The sequence below is a fragment of the Panthera leo genome, chromosome F3 (genome assembly GCF_018350215.1).
Source record: "Panthera leo isolate Ple1 chromosome F3, P.leo_Ple1_pat1.1, whole genome shotgun sequence".
Classification (NCBI taxonomy): Eukaryota; Metazoa; Chordata; class Mammalia; order Carnivora; family Felidae; genus Panthera; species Panthera leo.
The window spans coordinates 22727272-22746039 of record NC_056696.1 but is presented as its reverse complement, the minus strand read 5'-3'; the positions used below and the strand labels follow the sequence as shown (position 1 = coordinate 22746039).

At 37.0% G+C, this 18768-nt stretch overlaps 1 protein-coding gene across 1 annotated transcript in view; it reads left to right on the top strand.

Annotated features, from left to right (window-relative positions):
- Positions 1-18768, top strand: part of HMCN1 (hemicentin 1) — a 465407-nt gene that overhangs the window by 355819 nt on the left and 90820 nt on the right. Inside the window, exons 55-64 of the mRNA XM_042924627.1 lie at positions 938-1051; positions 5236-5423; positions 6613-6709; positions 12852-13013; positions 14144-14257; positions 14379-14581; positions 15130-15211; positions 15319-15450; positions 15790-15939; positions 18340-18499. Of these exons, the coding sequence (XP_042780561.1) occupies positions 938-1051; positions 5236-5423; positions 6613-6709; positions 12852-13013; positions 14144-14257; positions 14379-14581; positions 15130-15211; positions 15319-15450; positions 15790-15939; positions 18340-18499 (1402 nt within the window). The remainder of the gene's footprint in view (positions 1-937; positions 1052-5235; positions 5424-6612; positions 6710-12851; positions 13014-14143; positions 14258-14378; positions 14582-15129; positions 15212-15318; positions 15451-15789; positions 15940-18339; positions 18500-18768) is intronic.

Here is an 18768-nt window from a genome sequence, read left to right as displayed (position 1 = left end):
ACTTGATTTCAATGAAATAAAAGACTGTCTTGAAAAAATTTTTAAAAAGGTGACTAAATACAAGTGTTAGCTAAATGTTGTGATACATGATCTGAAATTGGATGTAGGCTTGGAGGAAAATTTTTATAAAAGATTGTAACAATAATGAAATTTGAATATGAACTGTGAGTTCAATAGTAGTTTTGTGTTGATTTTAAATCTCCTTATTTTGATCACTGTACTATGATTATATAAGGGATCATCCTTGTTCTTATGAAATACAGATTTATAAATATTTAGGGGGAAAAGGGCACCATGTTTCCAACTTACTCTCAAATGGTTCAGAAAAAAGATTGTATAAATAAATAAATAAATAAATAAATAAATAAATAAAGTATATATAGAGAGAACTAAAATAAGTGGAATGAAATATAAATGGTAAACATAGGTAAAAATTTGTTACACAATTATTGAAACTTTGAGTTTGAAAATATATCTGTGAAATGTTTTAAAAATATGCACTTATTCTTTTAAATCTGTATGTATTATAATATACTTTATAACTTTTGCATCTCTGGCTCTTACTGTCTCAAACCTGTACCTGCCTCAAACATTGTAAACTTCTTTTACATATGTTCAAAACTGTAAAATTAAGAAGTCACTACATAATAACATTTCACATGGAATATGATGAGACAGAGCAACATTACCCTCTTGGGAAGAAATAACACGAGCTATTTGTCTCTCAGGAGATGTGATTCGTATATTGGATCACTTATCAATAATGCAGTGTTTGTTATAAAAATGGTATGTCAGATTAAAACTGAACCATTAGATGAAATAAGAACCTTGAAAGAAAATGTAAGGAAGTCATTAGACCTGAAAAACCGCATCTCTGTTTATGACCAGCGTTCACTCTAGGATTTAGAGAAGTAAATATATTGGGATCTGTTTTCAGGTGGGCGAGTGTTGCAGATTCCTCGAGCTAAAGTAGAAGATGCAGGGAGATATACATGTGTGGCTGTGAATGAGGCTGGAGAAGATTCCCTTCAGTATGACGTTCGTGTACTCTGTGAGTCTTTGTTGTGCATTCTTTCACTCAAAAAAATTTTTGGAGGAACTAATGTTTGCACGATGTTGCACTGAGCGCTTTAAAGACTGTAAAGATAATCAGAAAGTGATAGTGCTACTGAGGAATTAATTATCTTATACAAATTGAGAACACATTAGTTAGGACTCCTGAAGTGTCAGGTAACAAACTGGCTTCAACTAAAAAAAAGAGAATTCATTGACTCAGAAGGCGAAAGAGTCCCAGGGTAGATCTGACTTACATCATAACTGATTTCTGTGGCTCAAAAGAGGTCAAGCAGATTTAACCTTCCTCTTTCTCTTGCTTTTGTTTTTTTCTACTAGCATCACTCTCCAGGGGGGAGGGGATCCCCCAGATTGACAAGTTGGCCCCCAGGAGCTCTACTCTTACAACTTTCTAATTTCACATCCAAATGAAAGCCTTTTGTAGTATTTACAACTGAAGTCCTAGAATTGGATTTTCATGGCTTTAATTGGCCAAGCATGAATCACATTTCTACCTGTGAACCAATCATAGCAGCTAAGCGGGCTGTTTAAGGCCTAGTTTATGTGCCTATCTTTAGACTGCAGTGATCTCCATCTGAATGAATGAACTGAGAATGAAAGAAGTATTGTACCTTGAAGAGAAAAGAAAGGTGATGTCACTAGAAGCAGAAACAAGTAGTTGCTTCCATTAGAAGAGACTGATCTAGAGAGGTGGCAGTGGGAACGTACAGGACGCCATCAGCATGAAAGAGTTTAGATTTTATTCTGAGTGATTAAGAAAATGGTGGCAAGAATAACAAAAATAAAAGATGTAGGAAAACAACATTATTTGGGAAGAAGGAAGTCAATTTTGTTTTGGACATGTTGAATTTGGCATGTTACAAGATAAAGATACCTAGGTATAATATTGAAAGGGTCGTTGGAAATAAGAAACTTCAGCACAGAGAGAGACTGAACTAAGAATGTAGATTTGATAGTTATCCACAAACAGGTGACATTCAAGGGCATGAGATTTCCAACAGCAAGGCTTATAGATAGAGTAGGAGAAGATGAAAAGAAGTTTGTGGTGGGATTGTTAACAAGTAGGGAAAAGGAAAACAGAGTTAGAGAAGAAACAATCTGAGAAGTTCATGAAAAGCAGTAAACTACATACTATTCTATCACAGAATCCAAGGCATGGAAACGGTTATCAAGAAATGGATCTAGTATTGACCGCTAAAGCAAATTTAAGAAAAGTAAAACTGAAAAAGTCCATTTGGCTTTAAAACTAAGAAAGCATTGATATGATTCAAAAGATTGATTTAGATACTGTGGTATGGTACAAAGAAAGCCACAGGACAAAAGGATTAATCTTGAGCAACTAATCAGAAAGAAAACAAATATAGAGTACTGTTAAGACATTTTGCAGAGGATGGAAGAAATGGAGTAGAATTTTAGGACAAACAGCTTGTTTGAGAAAACATATTTAAGAAAGATTTGAGCTTGCTTATAGACCACAGAAGGTGATCCAACAGAACGGGACAAATTAAAATTTCAAGTGTGTGTGTGGATGGGGGAGGGTGGTGTGCAGGAATTGATGGACCAAGACCCTTAAACAGGTGAAAAATTCAATCTAGGAACCAAGACGGGTTAATTAGCCTTTCGTGGTAATGAATTGCCATTCATTGGAATGGTTAGGAGAGAAATGGGGAAATGCATATGAAATGTCTTTAGTCCTCTTCATTAACTATGAGAGCAAGAAAAACAGGGGCAGGGGTGTTTGGGTCTGCAGAAAACAGAGAAGTTTAGTGATTACCACCATAGAAGATGTGATGGACATCAACTGTTGAAATTAGAGCCATGTGGCTCAGTTATTCCTTTCTGCAGCCACCCTTCCTTCCACAGCATCCCCAGTAACCTGGAGGTAGAGGTAAAGTAATAATAATAATAATAATAATAATAATAATAATAATAATAATAATTAGTGTGCTCTATCTGGGTGGGGCGGGGTTGTGCCACAAGGTAAACAGGTATATATTGTGGAAGCACTGGAGGGCGGAAACTAGCGAGACAGAGCATGACCAAAATGACCCCTATGAGGTCTGGGCAGGGCAAGAGGGAAAATGATGGAATTTAGCTGATGGGTTGATTATAAGTGAGGAAAGATTAGAAAGGCTAGAGTTTTCAGTGCAAACAAAGAGCAGCTTAGGAAGGAAGCCTGAAAAGAGGTGGAAGAAAGAACACTAGAGTTCCAAATTCATATATTTGACAAGTATCTGTTGATTGCTCAATTATGTGCCAGGCACTAAGGACATAGTAGTGAATATCCTAGACATTGGTCCTTCTTCAGGGAGCTTATAACTTGCAAAGGGAAGAGGTGTTAATATTGAGTGGTCCAAGGTATGGCTGTCTAGGACTGGCTGACGTGGAGTAGAGATGAACTAATTAGGGTTGGATGGGTCATCAAGATAGGTCTTAAAGTCTATGAGATAGTGGTAAGAAAAAAAAGAAAATCAGTACTAACATCACCAAGAAGAGTGAAGGAGTATCCTAGACCACATGACTTAATTTGACCTAAGTTTGGAAAGAGTTTAGGGCACAGTGGAAGAATCTGATAAAGAAGCAAGATAATGTGGTATTGGGAAGGACTGGGAGTCAGTTAAATTGAAATGGAACCTGGGGGGTGAGTACTCAAAGGTAGATGTTCATCCCTTCAGGCTATTTTAATTAAGAGGAAGTTGCACAGCATGATGGAGATAAGTTTAGAGAGCTGGAACAAAACGAAAAATATAAACTGTACCCAAAATTCTGTCTAAATTAGGGATGTTTCACAGTGTTTGAGGCTCACCTTCTATGTGCTACTCCAAGGTTCTCTACTGAGAATGATTCTGAATGGTGTAAGCCAGCTGATGGGTCAACACAGCTGGAGGAGCAGGTCAAAGAAAGAGCTCGGGACCTCCGGGACCTCCGGGACCTCCGGGACCTCCTGATCGTTCAGCCCCAGGCAGAAGTTGAGGAAAACATAGAATCTTTATGTCCCAACATCCCATTTGTTTAGTTTTCCTGGTATTGGGGTTAGTGACAGGCGCATTTAATCTGAAGTTCAAGTTCAGTTTTTACTAATCTGCAGTTCAAGTTATATTTTATGTTATCTAGAGTATAGTAAAAATCATAACTTTGAATGTGAAAATTTGCATTTAAAGTAACATTGAAATTCTAATATGTACCTTGTAGCCTTGGTTATTTTCTTTACAGACTTTCAGTGTAGTTTTTGAAAGACCCAAATACCACAGGACTGTATCTACATTAAATATATAGTCTTTACTGATTGCTAAAGTTATGGTACATTGTAAGAGAATGAAACAAAATAGCTAAGCTTTCCAAATAAAATAAAATGATTATTCACTTTGAAGATAAATTTTCTACATTTACAACAGCAAGCCAATACATGTGTTTCTAGTTTATGAAACATTTCCATTTTTTGAAATTTTATGGGTAATGTGATTTTTCATAATGGATTAGTCTAACATAAGATAGCTATGCACCTGGATTCTGTGGTATTTTTTTAAATGCAAATTAATATATGTAGGAAAATCTAGAATGTGACTCCTCAAACTTTAGTGTACATCAAGATCACCTGAACAAATTTCTTGGCCTCTCTAAAGATCCCCATTGAAGAGGTCTGAGTGGGCCCCCCAAATTTGTCTCTAACCACGCTCCCAGATGATGCTGATACCATGGACACTGAGGCTGCAGAAACACACTTTAAGAAGCCCAGATAATTCCCTTGCAAAATGAAACCAAATCTGTACATTCCAAATACACTTTAAAGATGTAATTGATCTGGTTTGTCTAGGTGACCAGACTTAAATATTCATTCATGCAGATTCTACTTATATGTATGCTTGAAAACCCAGAAGGCATAGTGGAAGGGGCTGAGAGAGAAACAAGGTCAGATAATTTGGAGAAGGATTGGGATTGAGCTAAATGGGAATGAAAATCGTGGAAGAGGTTAGTCCAGGATAGGTAAACCCAAATTCACACCATTTTTATCATCACCCTAAGTTATTGGTGTAAAATGTTTCTTCTTCAACTTTGCTCTTCTGTTATCATGCCATACTTTTGAAAACTGCCACAAGATTAGAATAACTGAGAAAAGACCTTATCTCCTGTCATTATCTTTTTGTTGCAATCATTTATTAGTGCCACCGATTATTAAGGGAGCAAGTAGTGACCTTCCGGAAGAGGTCACCGTGCTGGTGAATAAGAAGACATTGATGGAGTGTTTATCCAGTGGCAGCCCCACACCAAAGAATTCCTGGCAAAAAGATGGACAGCCCTTGCTAGAAAATGGGCATCATAAATTTCTATCTAATGGAAGAATTCTTCAGGTAAAAGTAAAAAAATCTTATTTTTAAAAAGCTGTTTCACTTTGTATTTTATAAGAAGTCTTTTTCACTTTTAAAAGATACTTTTGTTGGTTTGTAAATATTATGTTTATAAAAATAACTAACCATAAGAAGAATGTAAAATAAAATTCTTTATTCTATACTCCCTACCAGAGGGGACCACTATTTTCTTTAAGTTTTTATTTAAATTCCAGTTAGTTAACATACAGGGTGATATTAGTTTCAGATATATGATTTAGTGATTCAACACTTGTGTACAACACCCAGTGCTCTTCACAACAAGTTCCCTCCTTAATTTGCATCCTCTGTTTAACCCATCCCCCTACCCCCCTCCCCTCTGGTAACTATCAGTTTGTTCTCTAGAGTTGAGTCGGTTTCTTGGTTTGCCTCTTTCTGTTTTCCCTATGATCATTTGTTTTGTTTCTTCAGTTCCACACGAGTGAAATCATATGGTATTTGTCTTTCAGAGGTGGCCACTATTACACTTTTGTGTGAATTCTTACAAAAATTGTCTGTACTTTTGACACATGCACACCCCTAAATTTACTACAACACGGACCTTGTGATAAAAACCACATTATAAGTAAATTATTATAATCCTTTCTGTAGTCTATTTCTGATGATAAAATCCCAGGTGGTGTAAGGTTCCCTGTAGATCAACACTTCCCCTGTATTAGTAAAGAATTGGTAATAAATAATGAAAACCACATAAATATCCCAAATTGCTGTTCACTAATGGCCATGTGTATATTTTTCTTGGGTGCCTTGGTGGCTCAGTTGGTTAAGCATCCAACTTAGGCTCAGGTCATGATCTCGCAGTTCATGGGCTCAAGCCCTGTGTCCGGCTCTATGCTGACAGCTTGGAACCTGGAGCCTGTTTCAGATTCTGTGTCTTCCTCTCTCTCTGCCCCTCCACACCCCCACCTCTCAAAATAAATAAACATTAATTCTTTTAATTTGCCTTTTCTGATTGGAAATCTTTGGAAATAAATATTTGATTGACCTAATAAAAGCTGGCATCAGCACTATTATGCACAAAAATTTCTTTTTCTTGTGCTCATCTGGTATTAATCAGAAAAGGTATGTGATATTTATTCTGAAACATAATGATGAATATGAAAAGTTGCTTTATTAAAAGTTTCAGTTGAAATGTCTTCATCTTTTTCCTTAGATTCTGAACACTCAAATAACAGATATCGGCAGGTATGTGTGTATTGCTGAGAACAGAGCTGGGAGTGCCAAACAATATTTTAACCTCAATGTTCACGGTAAGAGCTCAGTTCCAATAACGTTTCTTAGCATACGCTGGAAAAAGCATGAAAACTGTCTTTTGGATTATGTGGACTTCTTTTGTATTTTTCACTTGAACAATGTGTGGAGTCTGCAATTTATTCAATCTCCTATGTTCTTCCCATCACAACCAGTAGGATTATAAAGTACAAATCTTCTAGGAAGCCTGTTATTATATTTTTTCAGTCCCTTAGGATAAACTAGTTACTTTGAAAGTGAAAAAAGAATCAAAATTTGAAATTCCCCCAAATTTTATGTTTTTATGAAGTTAGACCCAAATATAGCTCTTCTACTTATAAAAATTTACCCACTAACCCTGATCGGAACCAGTTTCTGTCCTCAAAAGTAGTGGGGCGCCTGGGTGGCTCAGTCGGTTGGGCGGCCGACTTCAGCTCGGGTCACGATCTCGCGGTCCGTGAGTTCGAGCCCCACATCGGGCTCTGGGTTGATGGCTCAGAGCCCGGAGCCTGCTTCCAATTCTGTGTCTCCTTCTCTCTCTGCCCCTCCCCCGTTCATGCTCTGTCTCTCTCTGTCTCAAAAATAAATTAAAATGTTAAAAAAAAATTAAAAAAAAAAGTAGAATTCATGTTGAGTTATATCCTCTAGTACCATTAGGTATACTCCCTGGAAAAGAAAAAGTCATTTGGGTAGTTAAATAATTCTCAAAATCCATCAGTACACCTATATGCTAGACACTGCATAAATACTAATATTTTGGTAAAAAGCTATTGGGATACTATTTAGGCAAGTGTGGAAAAAAAGAAAGCAGTTGGATGTCAACTGAAAATGATTAATCCTATTTTCATGACCCACATCTGTTTGGGAATATTAAATTGGAAATGGTGAACAATCATCGTAAAAGATTTCCTTTGCATGTGGGATGCACACACACAGAATTCTAGCCCATGTTGGAAATAGCTGAAATTTGACATTTCATGAAAAATTTATCCCTCCAAAATACTTTTATTTAGCATCATGGATATTCTTCCTTGGTGTGATTTGTAGGGAATATTGGCGTCCAGCCTCGTTTGGTGTTTCTGTAACAAATATTTGAAACATTTTTATCTTTGTATTCCCAGTACCTAGCACATTGGGTAAAACACAGTAGGTGCTTAATAAATATCTTCACGATTTTTTTTAATTAGTACATCTAAGCAACACACAAAACAATGTGCTGTGAATTCTCAGGAGTAATTAAATAAATATGATCATTGTGAAAGCATACATTCTAATCTGTAAAGGGCAGTAGAGTAAATGTTGAAAATAAAAATGTTGATTATTTTTTGATTCCCAAAGCAGAATTAATTTTTCCTCCTCTATGTGATCAAAACCCCCATTATAGCAATTACATATATTGCCTTGTGTTAGTTATCTTTATGTCTGTATCTTCACCCCCAATCCTACAACTTTATTATAGATGTTATAGGCAAATAGTCATTTCTTACAGATCTTGGTCTTCCTGAACCTATCTATAGTTGTTGTAGTTGCTAAATAAATAGTTGGTGTTTTTTCATATCCATTGCCTCTTCTTTTTTTAAGTCATTTTTTTAATGTTTATTTTTGAGAGAGAGAGAGAGAGAGAGAGTGCAGGCAGGAGAGGGGCAGAGAGAGAGGGAGACACAGGATCCAAAGCAGGCTCCAGGCTCTGAGCTGTCAGCACAGCTCTAACTCAGGAACTGCAAGATCATGACCTGAGCCAAAGTCTGATGGTTAACACCCCCATTGCTTCTTCCTAATGCATAGCAAAAACACCTGAAGTGGGAACCTTGCTACCTGGAGAGGCGGCAGCCACTAGAGTTTACCCTTAAGGACTGGAGTTTGGGAGGGTGTTTCCTCATTCACCAGTTAATGATACTTTGAACCCCAATTACAGTCAGGAACACATACTTACAATTAGAAAATTCATTTTGGAGAGACATAATTTAAATTATCTTCACTTAAAACCATACCACTTGTTATATCCCACTACAGCAATGCTTGCTTCTTTTGGACTCTGTCTGCGGGCCCTTGGGTTTTCAGCTCTCTGTGTTCACTCTCCTTCATGTCCAGCTTAACTGTTAATGGAAGAGCATTTCAGCCACCTCTCTTGGTCTTTTTATTGCTCTTGTTCAGTAAAAGCTCAGCTCTGCATCTAACAACACAACATATCTTCCGCTTGATACCTACCAGGTGCTGTGCCACGTTTTTACGTATGCTGTTTCACTTAGTTATCTCAATAATTCCGGGTGGTTGGTACCATTTTATACCTCTTTTACAGATGAAAAGGCTGAGGTCTAGTGAGATTAAGTTATGTGCCCAAAGTTACAGAACTGGCAAATACAGTGCCAGGATTTTAACTTAGGTAGTCTCATTCTAGAGGTTTTAAACTTAGCTATTTTGCTGTGTTACCTCTCAGTAAATTCCACAGCTGACCATACCTACACCTCTGACCATACTTGCACCTAGGTGGCTAACCATGACTGGAGGAACTCTTGGAGTCAGGAACATCAGTGCCTATAAATTGATAGGTATCATCTTGAACTGGGCTCTCCATACTGCCTGGGCTCCTCCTCTCATGTCTGCTCCCTAGTGACTCTCTCTCGCCTTCATCCCTCTCTTCAGATGACCCCTGGCTTAGCAGGCTCAGGCTGCCATAACAAAATGCCAGAAACTGTGTGACCTAAACAAGGGAAATTAATTTTCTCACTGTCTTGAGGCTGGAAAGTACAAAATCAAGGTTCCATCAGGGTTTGCTTTCTGGTAAAGGTTCTTGCTGGCTTGCTTTGGCCACTTTGTCCCCACAAGGCCTTTTCACTGAGCACACATGGCCAGAAAAGCAAGGAAACTCTCTGATGTCGCTTCTTATAGGGACAACAATCCTTAATATCAGGGCCTCACCCTTACAACCCCATTAAGCTTAATTATTTCCTTACGGGTACCATTTCTAAATACAGCCACAGTGAGGGTCAGGGCTTCAGTATACGAATTGGGAGTGGAAGGGCAAGGCTGGGTATGTAAACATTCAGTCCATAAACAGCCCCCTCTTGCTTTCTGTCAGTAAATGCCCTCACCTCCTGTTTTACAGAGAAAAGAGAAGGCAGAGCCCAGAAACCACCTCAAATTCCTACCATCAAATGGAGCATACTACCACCATCTGTTATTGCCACTTCTTTCCCCATTACCACAGAAGATCGAAGCATCCCTCTACCTTCCAAAGGCCAAAGACTAACTTGACTCTAGATCCCTGTCCACTGCCTCCTCCAAAATCTCATAATCTCCTCTCTTTCTCTTGAATATTGAAATTCTCCCTCTTTTTGGCTCCTTCCCAACAGCACTTAAATTTACTTATATCTTCCTTTTTTTTTTTTTTTTGATGTTTATTTATTTTTGAGACAGAGGGAGACAGAGCATGAACAGGGGAGGAGCAGAGAGAGAGGGAGACACAGAATTTGAAACAGGCTCCAGGCTCTGAGCTGTCAGCACAGAGCCCGACGCGGGGCTCGAACTCACGGACCGCGAGATCATGACCTGAGCCAAAGTCGGACACTTAACCAACCAAGCCACCCAGGCACCCCTATCTTCCATTTTTAAACAACAACAAAATATTCCCCTTGGACTTAAACTTTCCCTTCAGCTGCCTCCCTCGCTTTCTCCCCAATTTCAAAACAAGCCTTTCTAATAACTGTATATATTTAATGTCTCCATTTCCTCGCTCCCATTCACTCATTCCACCACTGTATTCCAAATTTCACCTTCACATCACCAATGAAACTGCTCACTGAATTCATCAAATGACATCCTTATGTCCAAGAGGCACTTCCTGGATTTATCGTTTTTATTTCTGTGCATTTGACATTCTTGCCACTATCATTTTCAAATATACTCTTCTCTTTGGCTTTTGTGACACCTATACCCCTTATTTATACCCTGCCTTTTGGGTGTCATCCCTGACTCCTTCTCCTCTTCCTTAAATTTTATCCTCAAAACATCAAGTCCTAAAAATTCTATGAAATGTCCATAAGTCCATTCACTTTTCTTAATCCTTTTTGACACCATCCCAGGCATAGCTACCAACATCTGTCACACATTTTACAGCACTGGTCTCCTCACTGGCCTTTCTGAATCCCTTCTAGCCTCATAATTAGTTCTCTCCACGGTGGCCAGATTGATATCTTAATTTCTGATTAAAACTCTCTTCAGCTCCCCATTCTTGAGGCTGTATTTCAGCATTCTTAATGAATGGGTCCTAGAGACCTTATAAGATCTTACCTTTGGGAGCGCCTGGGTGGCTCAGTCAGTTAAGTGTCTGACTTCGGCTCAGGTCTTGATCTCACAGTCCGTGAGTTCGAGCCCCACGGCGGGCTCTGTGCTACAGCTCAGAGCCTGGAGCCTGCTTCAGATTCTGTGTCTCCCTCTCTCTCTGCCCCTCCCCTGCTCATGCTCTATCTCTGTCTCTCAAAAATAAATAAACCTTAAAAAAAAAATTTAAAAAAAAAGATCTTACCTTTCCTTAGTCCTTTAATTCTCTGTGCATCTCCCCTAACTTTGTTCTTCAAACTCTGGTCACGCTAGTCTTCTAGGTGCTGTGTTCTTTTCTCCACTTGGACCTTTGTATATGCTGTGCCTTCTTTCTGGAAGTACACCCATTTTCTGTCTTTCACTTAACTTATTCATGTTCGTATTTCAGTATGTTCTTCAATGTCACTTCCTCCTCCTGATCCCCAGATTAGGATAGTTCCCTGTTGTTACCCACTCTTCTGATTGACTCTCATCACATTTGTAATTACAAGGCAGTATAAAACAGTGGCTAAGAATAAGGGCTCTTGAGCCAGACAACAGTCTTTAGGTCTCTTCCAGTAACTAGTTGTGAAGCCTTAGGCAAGATGCCAACTTTTCTGTCTCCACTTCCTTATCTCTAATATGAGGATAAGAACTGTATTTAACACATAAGGTTGTGTGGGGAGTCAATAGTATATGTGAAATGTATGTGTGATGGTATTTGTGCAGTGTTTAGAACAGTGCCGAGCACAGCATATCCATTCAAAAAAATGTTAGCTGTTATTTTTAGTTCAATGTCTGTCTTTAATGTCAAACTATTAACTCTATGTGGGCATTATCTATTACATTTTCACACTGCATCAGCACTTAGCACAATGTCTGCAATACAGTAAATATTTAATAAATGTCAAATAAATGAATGATGAATGAATATTAAAATTAATTGGTGAAAAATAAACAACGATGTGATAGTAAAAGAAATTTTGCCTTTTTGATGTTTTGCTTTTGTTTTTGATGTTGTTTTAAGACCTTCATCTTAATATAATGAGTGTTCTGTTAATTGCATTCATGTCTCTCACCATTGGCCTGAACAAGACCCATTTTTACTTTTATTTATTAATCAGTTCATTCATTTTTATGCCCATTTCTTGCTCCTGTTTACCCTCTCCTTTCATAGAAAACCATTCGAATGTGTAAGATGTTATACCATCTATGTCTGTGTATTCTTATAAAACTCTATTCCATATACATATGTTTTAATATGCATAAATAGCATTGCATTATTAATCCTATTCTTTTTTATTCCACTTTTTCTTTGCACTGCTTTTGCTTTTGGAAATCTTTTTTTGTTTTGAACAATAAACCATAACATTGTTTATTTCTTAAATTTTCTGCTCATCTTGAAAGTCACTTATTTACATCGTCAAAATAACCTGTATGATTTGTTGATAGACACCCTAAAATTAAATTTCTACTTTACTGTTGCTATACGCATTAAGATAAAACCTTAAATAAAAATGTAATATTAAATACAAGAATATTCAAATGTACTGAATAAAAAGTGCTGTTAGGTCTTTCTTTGTACATTAACAAAACCATATTAGGAATTGCCTGCTACATTTTACACATAAAATGCACAATAATTCTGTCTTTGAAAATTCTAGTATCCTCTTTCAATTGGGAAAAACAAAACTGATGGAAATTAGTTTGATGAGGGCATTAGGGAATTAGAAGAGACAGCAAAATAACAGTATCACTAAGTCAGTGTGTTAGCAGACTATGGCGATCAGGCTTATATTAACAAATTGGAATATGTATTGCTGATAATATCAGATTTCACTTTTAATATGTTTACTTTTATAGTTCCTCCAAGTGTCATCGGTCCTAACCCTGAAAATCTCACTGTTGTGGTGAACAATTTCATCTCTTTGACCTGTGAGGTCTCTGGTTTTCCACCTCCTGATCTCAGCTGGCTCAAGAATGAACAGCCTATCAAGCTAAATACAAATGCTCTCATTGTGCCTGGTAAGGAAGTTATTACTCTTAAAAGGTGGGCAAAACCTTCTCACTTTTCTCAATACAAATGGCACCAACTTAGTCTTTTCCCAAACTTTTGTCTTGTTCCTTTTTTTTTTTTAATGTTTATTTATTTTTGACAGAGGAGGAGAGAGTGTGCAAGCAGGGCAGGGGCAAAGAGAGAGGGGGACAGAGAATCCGAAGCAGGTTCCAGGCTCCATGCTGACAGCAGAGAGCCCCACGTGGGGCTTAAATTCATGAACTGTGAGATCATGACCTAAGCCGAAGTCAGATGTTTGACTGAGCCACCCAGGCCCCCCTATCTTGTTCCTTTTATTTTTTCACATTAAATGCCTCTCTTTACCCATTTGGGGCCATTAGGATAACATTGTACAGATTTATGGTTTTAGTGAGAATGTATAGTAACAAGGTCTACTTTCAAGAAATTGTGACATTTAGGAACAACCTGCGGGTGATAGACTCCTTGTGGGTGATAGACTAGTAAAAGGGTGATTTCATTGGATAAAATCAGTGGTTGTTTTTAATCAGTCCTAAAGCTCCTTGAGGATAGATAAATAGACCAACAGACAATCACTTCTACACTGTGGGAGATTTAACATATCTTGACTATAGTGTAATTACTGTGTGCTCGCTAGAACCTGTATCAAACAGTTCTACTCCCTATGGTTACTGGAGAGAAAAAATTTCTGAATTTCTTCCTTTATAAGGAAGTAGAATAAATACTGAAATCAAAGGGAAAAGAAGGATTGAAGACAATTCAATTTAGTTCTTTGCTTTTGAATAGGAAATCTGTTAGAAAAAGGATATATTTTGCTGTTTATCTTACTGACAGAAATAGTTATTAAAACAACTGCTAGAGGCACCTGGGTGGCTCAGTGGGTTATGCGTCCAACTCTTGATTTTTGCTCAGGTCATAATCTCATGGTTTGTGGGTTCGATCTCCACATCAGGCTCTGTGCTGACAGTGTGGAGTCTGCTTAAAATTCTCTATTTCTCTCGGCCCCTCTGCATACTCTTTCTCTCTCTCAAAAATAAATAAAACATGTAAAACTAAGTAAATAAAATAAAATAAAACAGCCTCTATGCCGCTCTTCAGTTTGCATTGTATTTGCCCACAGGTGGTCGAACTCTGCAAATTATTCGGGCCAAGGTATCTGATGGTGGTGAATACACTTGTATTGCTATCAACCAAGCTGGTGAAAGCAAGAAAAAAGTTTCCTTGACTGTCTATGGTTTGTCTTTATTCTCCTCATAAAATTCTTTCATTTTTAAACTAGTATTAGAGATTTTCTGTCTGAGCATCTTAATGAAACAACAAAAAAAAATCCTTCTGCTCTTGTTTCCCTCCCTCAGTGCCCCCAAGCATTAAAGATCATGGCGGTGAATCTCTTTCTGTAGTTAACGTAAGAGAGGGGACCTCAGTGTCACTGGAGTGTGAGTCGAACGCCGTGCCCCCTCCAGTCATCACCTGGTATAAGAATGGGCAGATGATAACAGAATCCACTCGCTTGGAGATTTTAGCAGATGGACAAATGCTGCAGATCAAGGAAGCTGAGGTGCATCTTTTATTCTTGTTCGTGTGTCATGACTCCTTGGTGGGATTGTGGAAGAAAGCATTGGCAGTTGCATTCCCTTTACTGCAGTGACAATTCTTATTTAAAAACAGCATCATCAATGCTATTGACCTTATTTTTCTTTCTTTCTTTACCTTTTAAATTTTATTTGTTTGTTTATTTTTTAAAAGCAGGATTGTAGAAGGCAATTAATTGGGACATTGGAGGGGTGCCTGGGTGGCTCAGTCGGTTAAGCATCCAACTCTTGGTTTTGGTTCAGGTCATGATCTCATGGTCCCTGGGATGGAGCTTTGCATCAGGCTCTGCGCTGATGGTGCAGACCTCCTTGGGATTCTCTATCTCTCCCTCTCTCTCTCCCCCTCCCCCATTCATGGTGTCTCTCTCAAAATAAATAAATAAAACTAAAAAAAAGAAAAAAGAACTGGGGCATTGGAGCATAAAGATGACTTATGATTTAATCTACACGCGAACAGTGTGATTGGTCATCTGTAACTTAATGGAGCACATACAATAGTATCTTTTTCTTTTAGGTATCTGACACAGGCCAGTATGTATGTAGAGCTATAAATGTAGCAGGACGGGATGATAAAAATTTCCACCTCAATGTATATGGTGAGCATCTGCCTCTAATACAGCTCTTTTTCCCCCAGATGTGCCAATGCAAAAGTGTCCTGAATTAGCTTAATGAGGACACAACATTTTCTTCTGTCTTTTCACAGTGCCACCCAGTATCGAAGGGCCTGAAAATGAAGTGGTTGTTGAGACGATCAGCAATCCTGTGACCTTAACATGTGATGCCACTGGAATCCCGCCTCCCACGATAGCCTGGTTGAAGAACCACAAGCCCATCGGTAATATAGCTGTGCTTTTTTTGTTTTGTTTTCTTTTGCCCTTAATTTACTAATGAAGAAACTAGTACATTTTCAGTACTATGCTTATAGCTGTGTTTACTTCAGAAAGTCTAATTACTAGTAACTAATAATGATAACTAATAATAACTAATAGTATTCATTACGTAGAGATTTTTCTTTCTTGTTTTTTCAAAGAGGTATCCCATTTAAAATGAAAGTACAAAGGAAGAACACTTAAGAACTATAGTTGCCACATAAAATAAGGTATATTATGGTGAATTGCAGAGACGTTAAAATAAGAGCTTTTTATGTTTTGTTTTGCTTTGTTTTCACCTCTAGAAAATTCTGACTCACTTGAAGTACATATTTTGTCTGGAGGTAGCAAACTCCAAATCGCCCGGTCTCAACATTCAGATAGTGGAAACTATACATGCATTGCATCAAATATGGAGGGAAAAGCACAGAAAAATTACATTCTTTCAATTCAAGGTATGTGGGGTATGGGTGGCTCCTGTCTGGCTAAGTCAGTAGAGCATGTGACTTTGTGAGTTCAGCCACACATTGGGCATAAAGCTTACTTAAAAAAAATTTTAAAAAGGTATGTGGGGTACACTCTGATTCACCTTCAGTTTCTTTATTATATTCTACCTATAAAACAAATAAGACTACATCTAAAGAGATCATTTATAATTGATTGAAAATACCTTTCTTTGTAATTTTTTGGATATTTTCTTTTCTCCAGTTTTGTTGAGATATAAGCACTGTCTAATGATGTGACTTACAAAATAACTTTAGATATACAAAAAATATTGTCAATTTTCTATCCTATATTTATCAGTAGAGTTGTACTTTCATGAAAATGGTCATAACTGGAAAAAAGAATAATAGATGTGTCATAATCTCTATATTTTTTCATTTTTACTGAAATGATTTTCCAATAGTATATATTCTATTGACTTACTTATTTATTTTAATCTGGTATAACTTGTTTTGAGCCAAGCCTATAGATCTGTTTTTATTTATATAGATAAGATAAGTAAGATTAACTTATGAAGAGATTGTACTGTGTTCTAACTGCAAGTCAGGGATTGGTTAAATTTCAAGTAAGCATAGATTTTTTACTATTTTGGGGTGAGCATAGGAGCATTAATTCATTCTGCACTTAACCAACTTAATTAACACCTACTATGTTTCAACATAATGCTGACCACTAGATGGATGGAGAACTTTCATACTTTCCATTTTCAGTAAACCTCTGATTATTACTTTTGGCCTAGTGTTTAAATTGGAGTAGAAGTCTAACTTGAAACTAAGTTGAATGCTGGCTTTTTCTGATTTTATTACAGTTACTATGAAAAGAATTTCTCATAAATTATAAAAGTAATTGAATATTTTCTACCTATTTTGTGCTTTGCTAAAGCTAACTTCAAAAATATTTATTTTAGTTTTATTGAGATATAATTGACATATGACATTGTATAAGTTTAAGTTGCACAGTGTAATGATTTCATAAATGTATATATTGTAAAGATTAAGAACCATCAACTAAAAATTAAAACTAGGAAAAATTGAAATAAATCTATGACTATCGATGGTTTCTCTGATTAGGGATGCTTTGAGATTTCAGAAGTAAGATGAGAAAAATAACTATTCGGAGATTCAGGGTCAGGGATTATGTCTAATTTAGTTTAATGCATTAACAATAATAAGTGGTAATCATGGGTAATGTGGTATGACCAAACATTTCATCAGATACTTTATGTATGTAATCATATCTCAGGACTACAAATACATGTGTAGGGCCTAGTCCAGTGATTGTCATATATTAGCTACTCATTTTAGGAGTCTCATTAAAACTCCTATTGATTTGACTAATTTAGTAACTGTAAATTCTTCAAATTTACGTAGGGATGTGCTGTTAAATATTTAACAACTGACTCTGCAGACAAAAAGGTCCTGATTTGTAGCCAATCATTTGCCAGCTTCTATGGTGTAATTATTCCCATTGTGACCCATTTCAAGCTCCCAATATGACGTCACTGAACATGGAGTAGGGAAGATGTATAAAATTGGCTCTTGCGAGCTGGTGTGCACTACCTCCAGCATACCACCATAATTATTTAGAAGAGGAATTCAGATGTGTTTCTGCTTGATACCATTGTCAATATTTTTGTTAGACATTATTTCTCAATCAAATCATTAACGTGAAAAGCAAAGCTGGCTAGAAAGAGTATAGAAGAAATAATTGGATCTTGAAACCTACAAGTCTATCCATTGTTCAGAATGAATAATATTTAAATTGCATTATGAAGAGAGAAATAACCAACCTAGATACTCTTCTCAGACATTGATGCCAAGATTTCATAAAACACACTCCTGAGCTGTTCTAATTCTGAACTATATTGAGGATTTAATCTAAAAGTGATTCATTTGGCCAGGAAGGGTGCCCATGAGGTAGATTTGTCACTAGCTTGTGTGACTAAATAATTGTATCAACTTACAAATATAACAGGATTATTGAACTGTTTCCTCTAATCATTCCTCATTTAAAAGTAATTTATGGGGGCCCATGGGTAGCTCAGCAGGGTAAGCATCCAACTCTTGATCTCAACTCAGGTCTTGATCTCAGGGTTGTGAATTCAAGCCCCATGTTGGGCCCTGTGCTGGACGTGAAGCCTACTTAAAAATAAAAAAAAAAAAAATAAACATTAAAAATAAATAAGTGTAAAAACAAATAAAATAATTTATGAGGATAACAATAGTTGGATCTTTAACCACAACCTAGGAAAAATATGAAATAAAGATGGCATTTTGTTCTATGATTCTATTATTCATTGGAATTTATAATCTTGTGTTTTGTTAATGAGAATCTTAATCATTTTCCCAAAGTTCCTCCAAGTATTGCTGGTGCTGAAATTGCAAGTGAAGTCAGTGTTCTTCTAGGGGAAAATGTTGAGCTGACCTGCATGGCAAGTGGCATTCCCACCCCACTTATTCAATGGCTTAGAGATGGAAAGCCCATAAATAGCAGTGAAACAGAAAGAATCCGGTATGTTTTAAAAGAATCTTTACATCATTAATTGTAAGATATTCTTCAATGCCTTTATTCTTCAAATTTCACATGAATAATACCAAATTCAGTGCCATGGGAATTTGGCAATCATTGTATTTAGAAAGAGAAAAGATAACATTTTGAAGAATTGGACACAGAAACCCTCCTTAGAGAATTGCTTAAAAGTGTGTGTGTGTGTGTGTGTGTGTGTGTGTGTGTGTGTGCGCGCGCGCGCACGCATTTCCCTCATCCATCAGCATCAATGA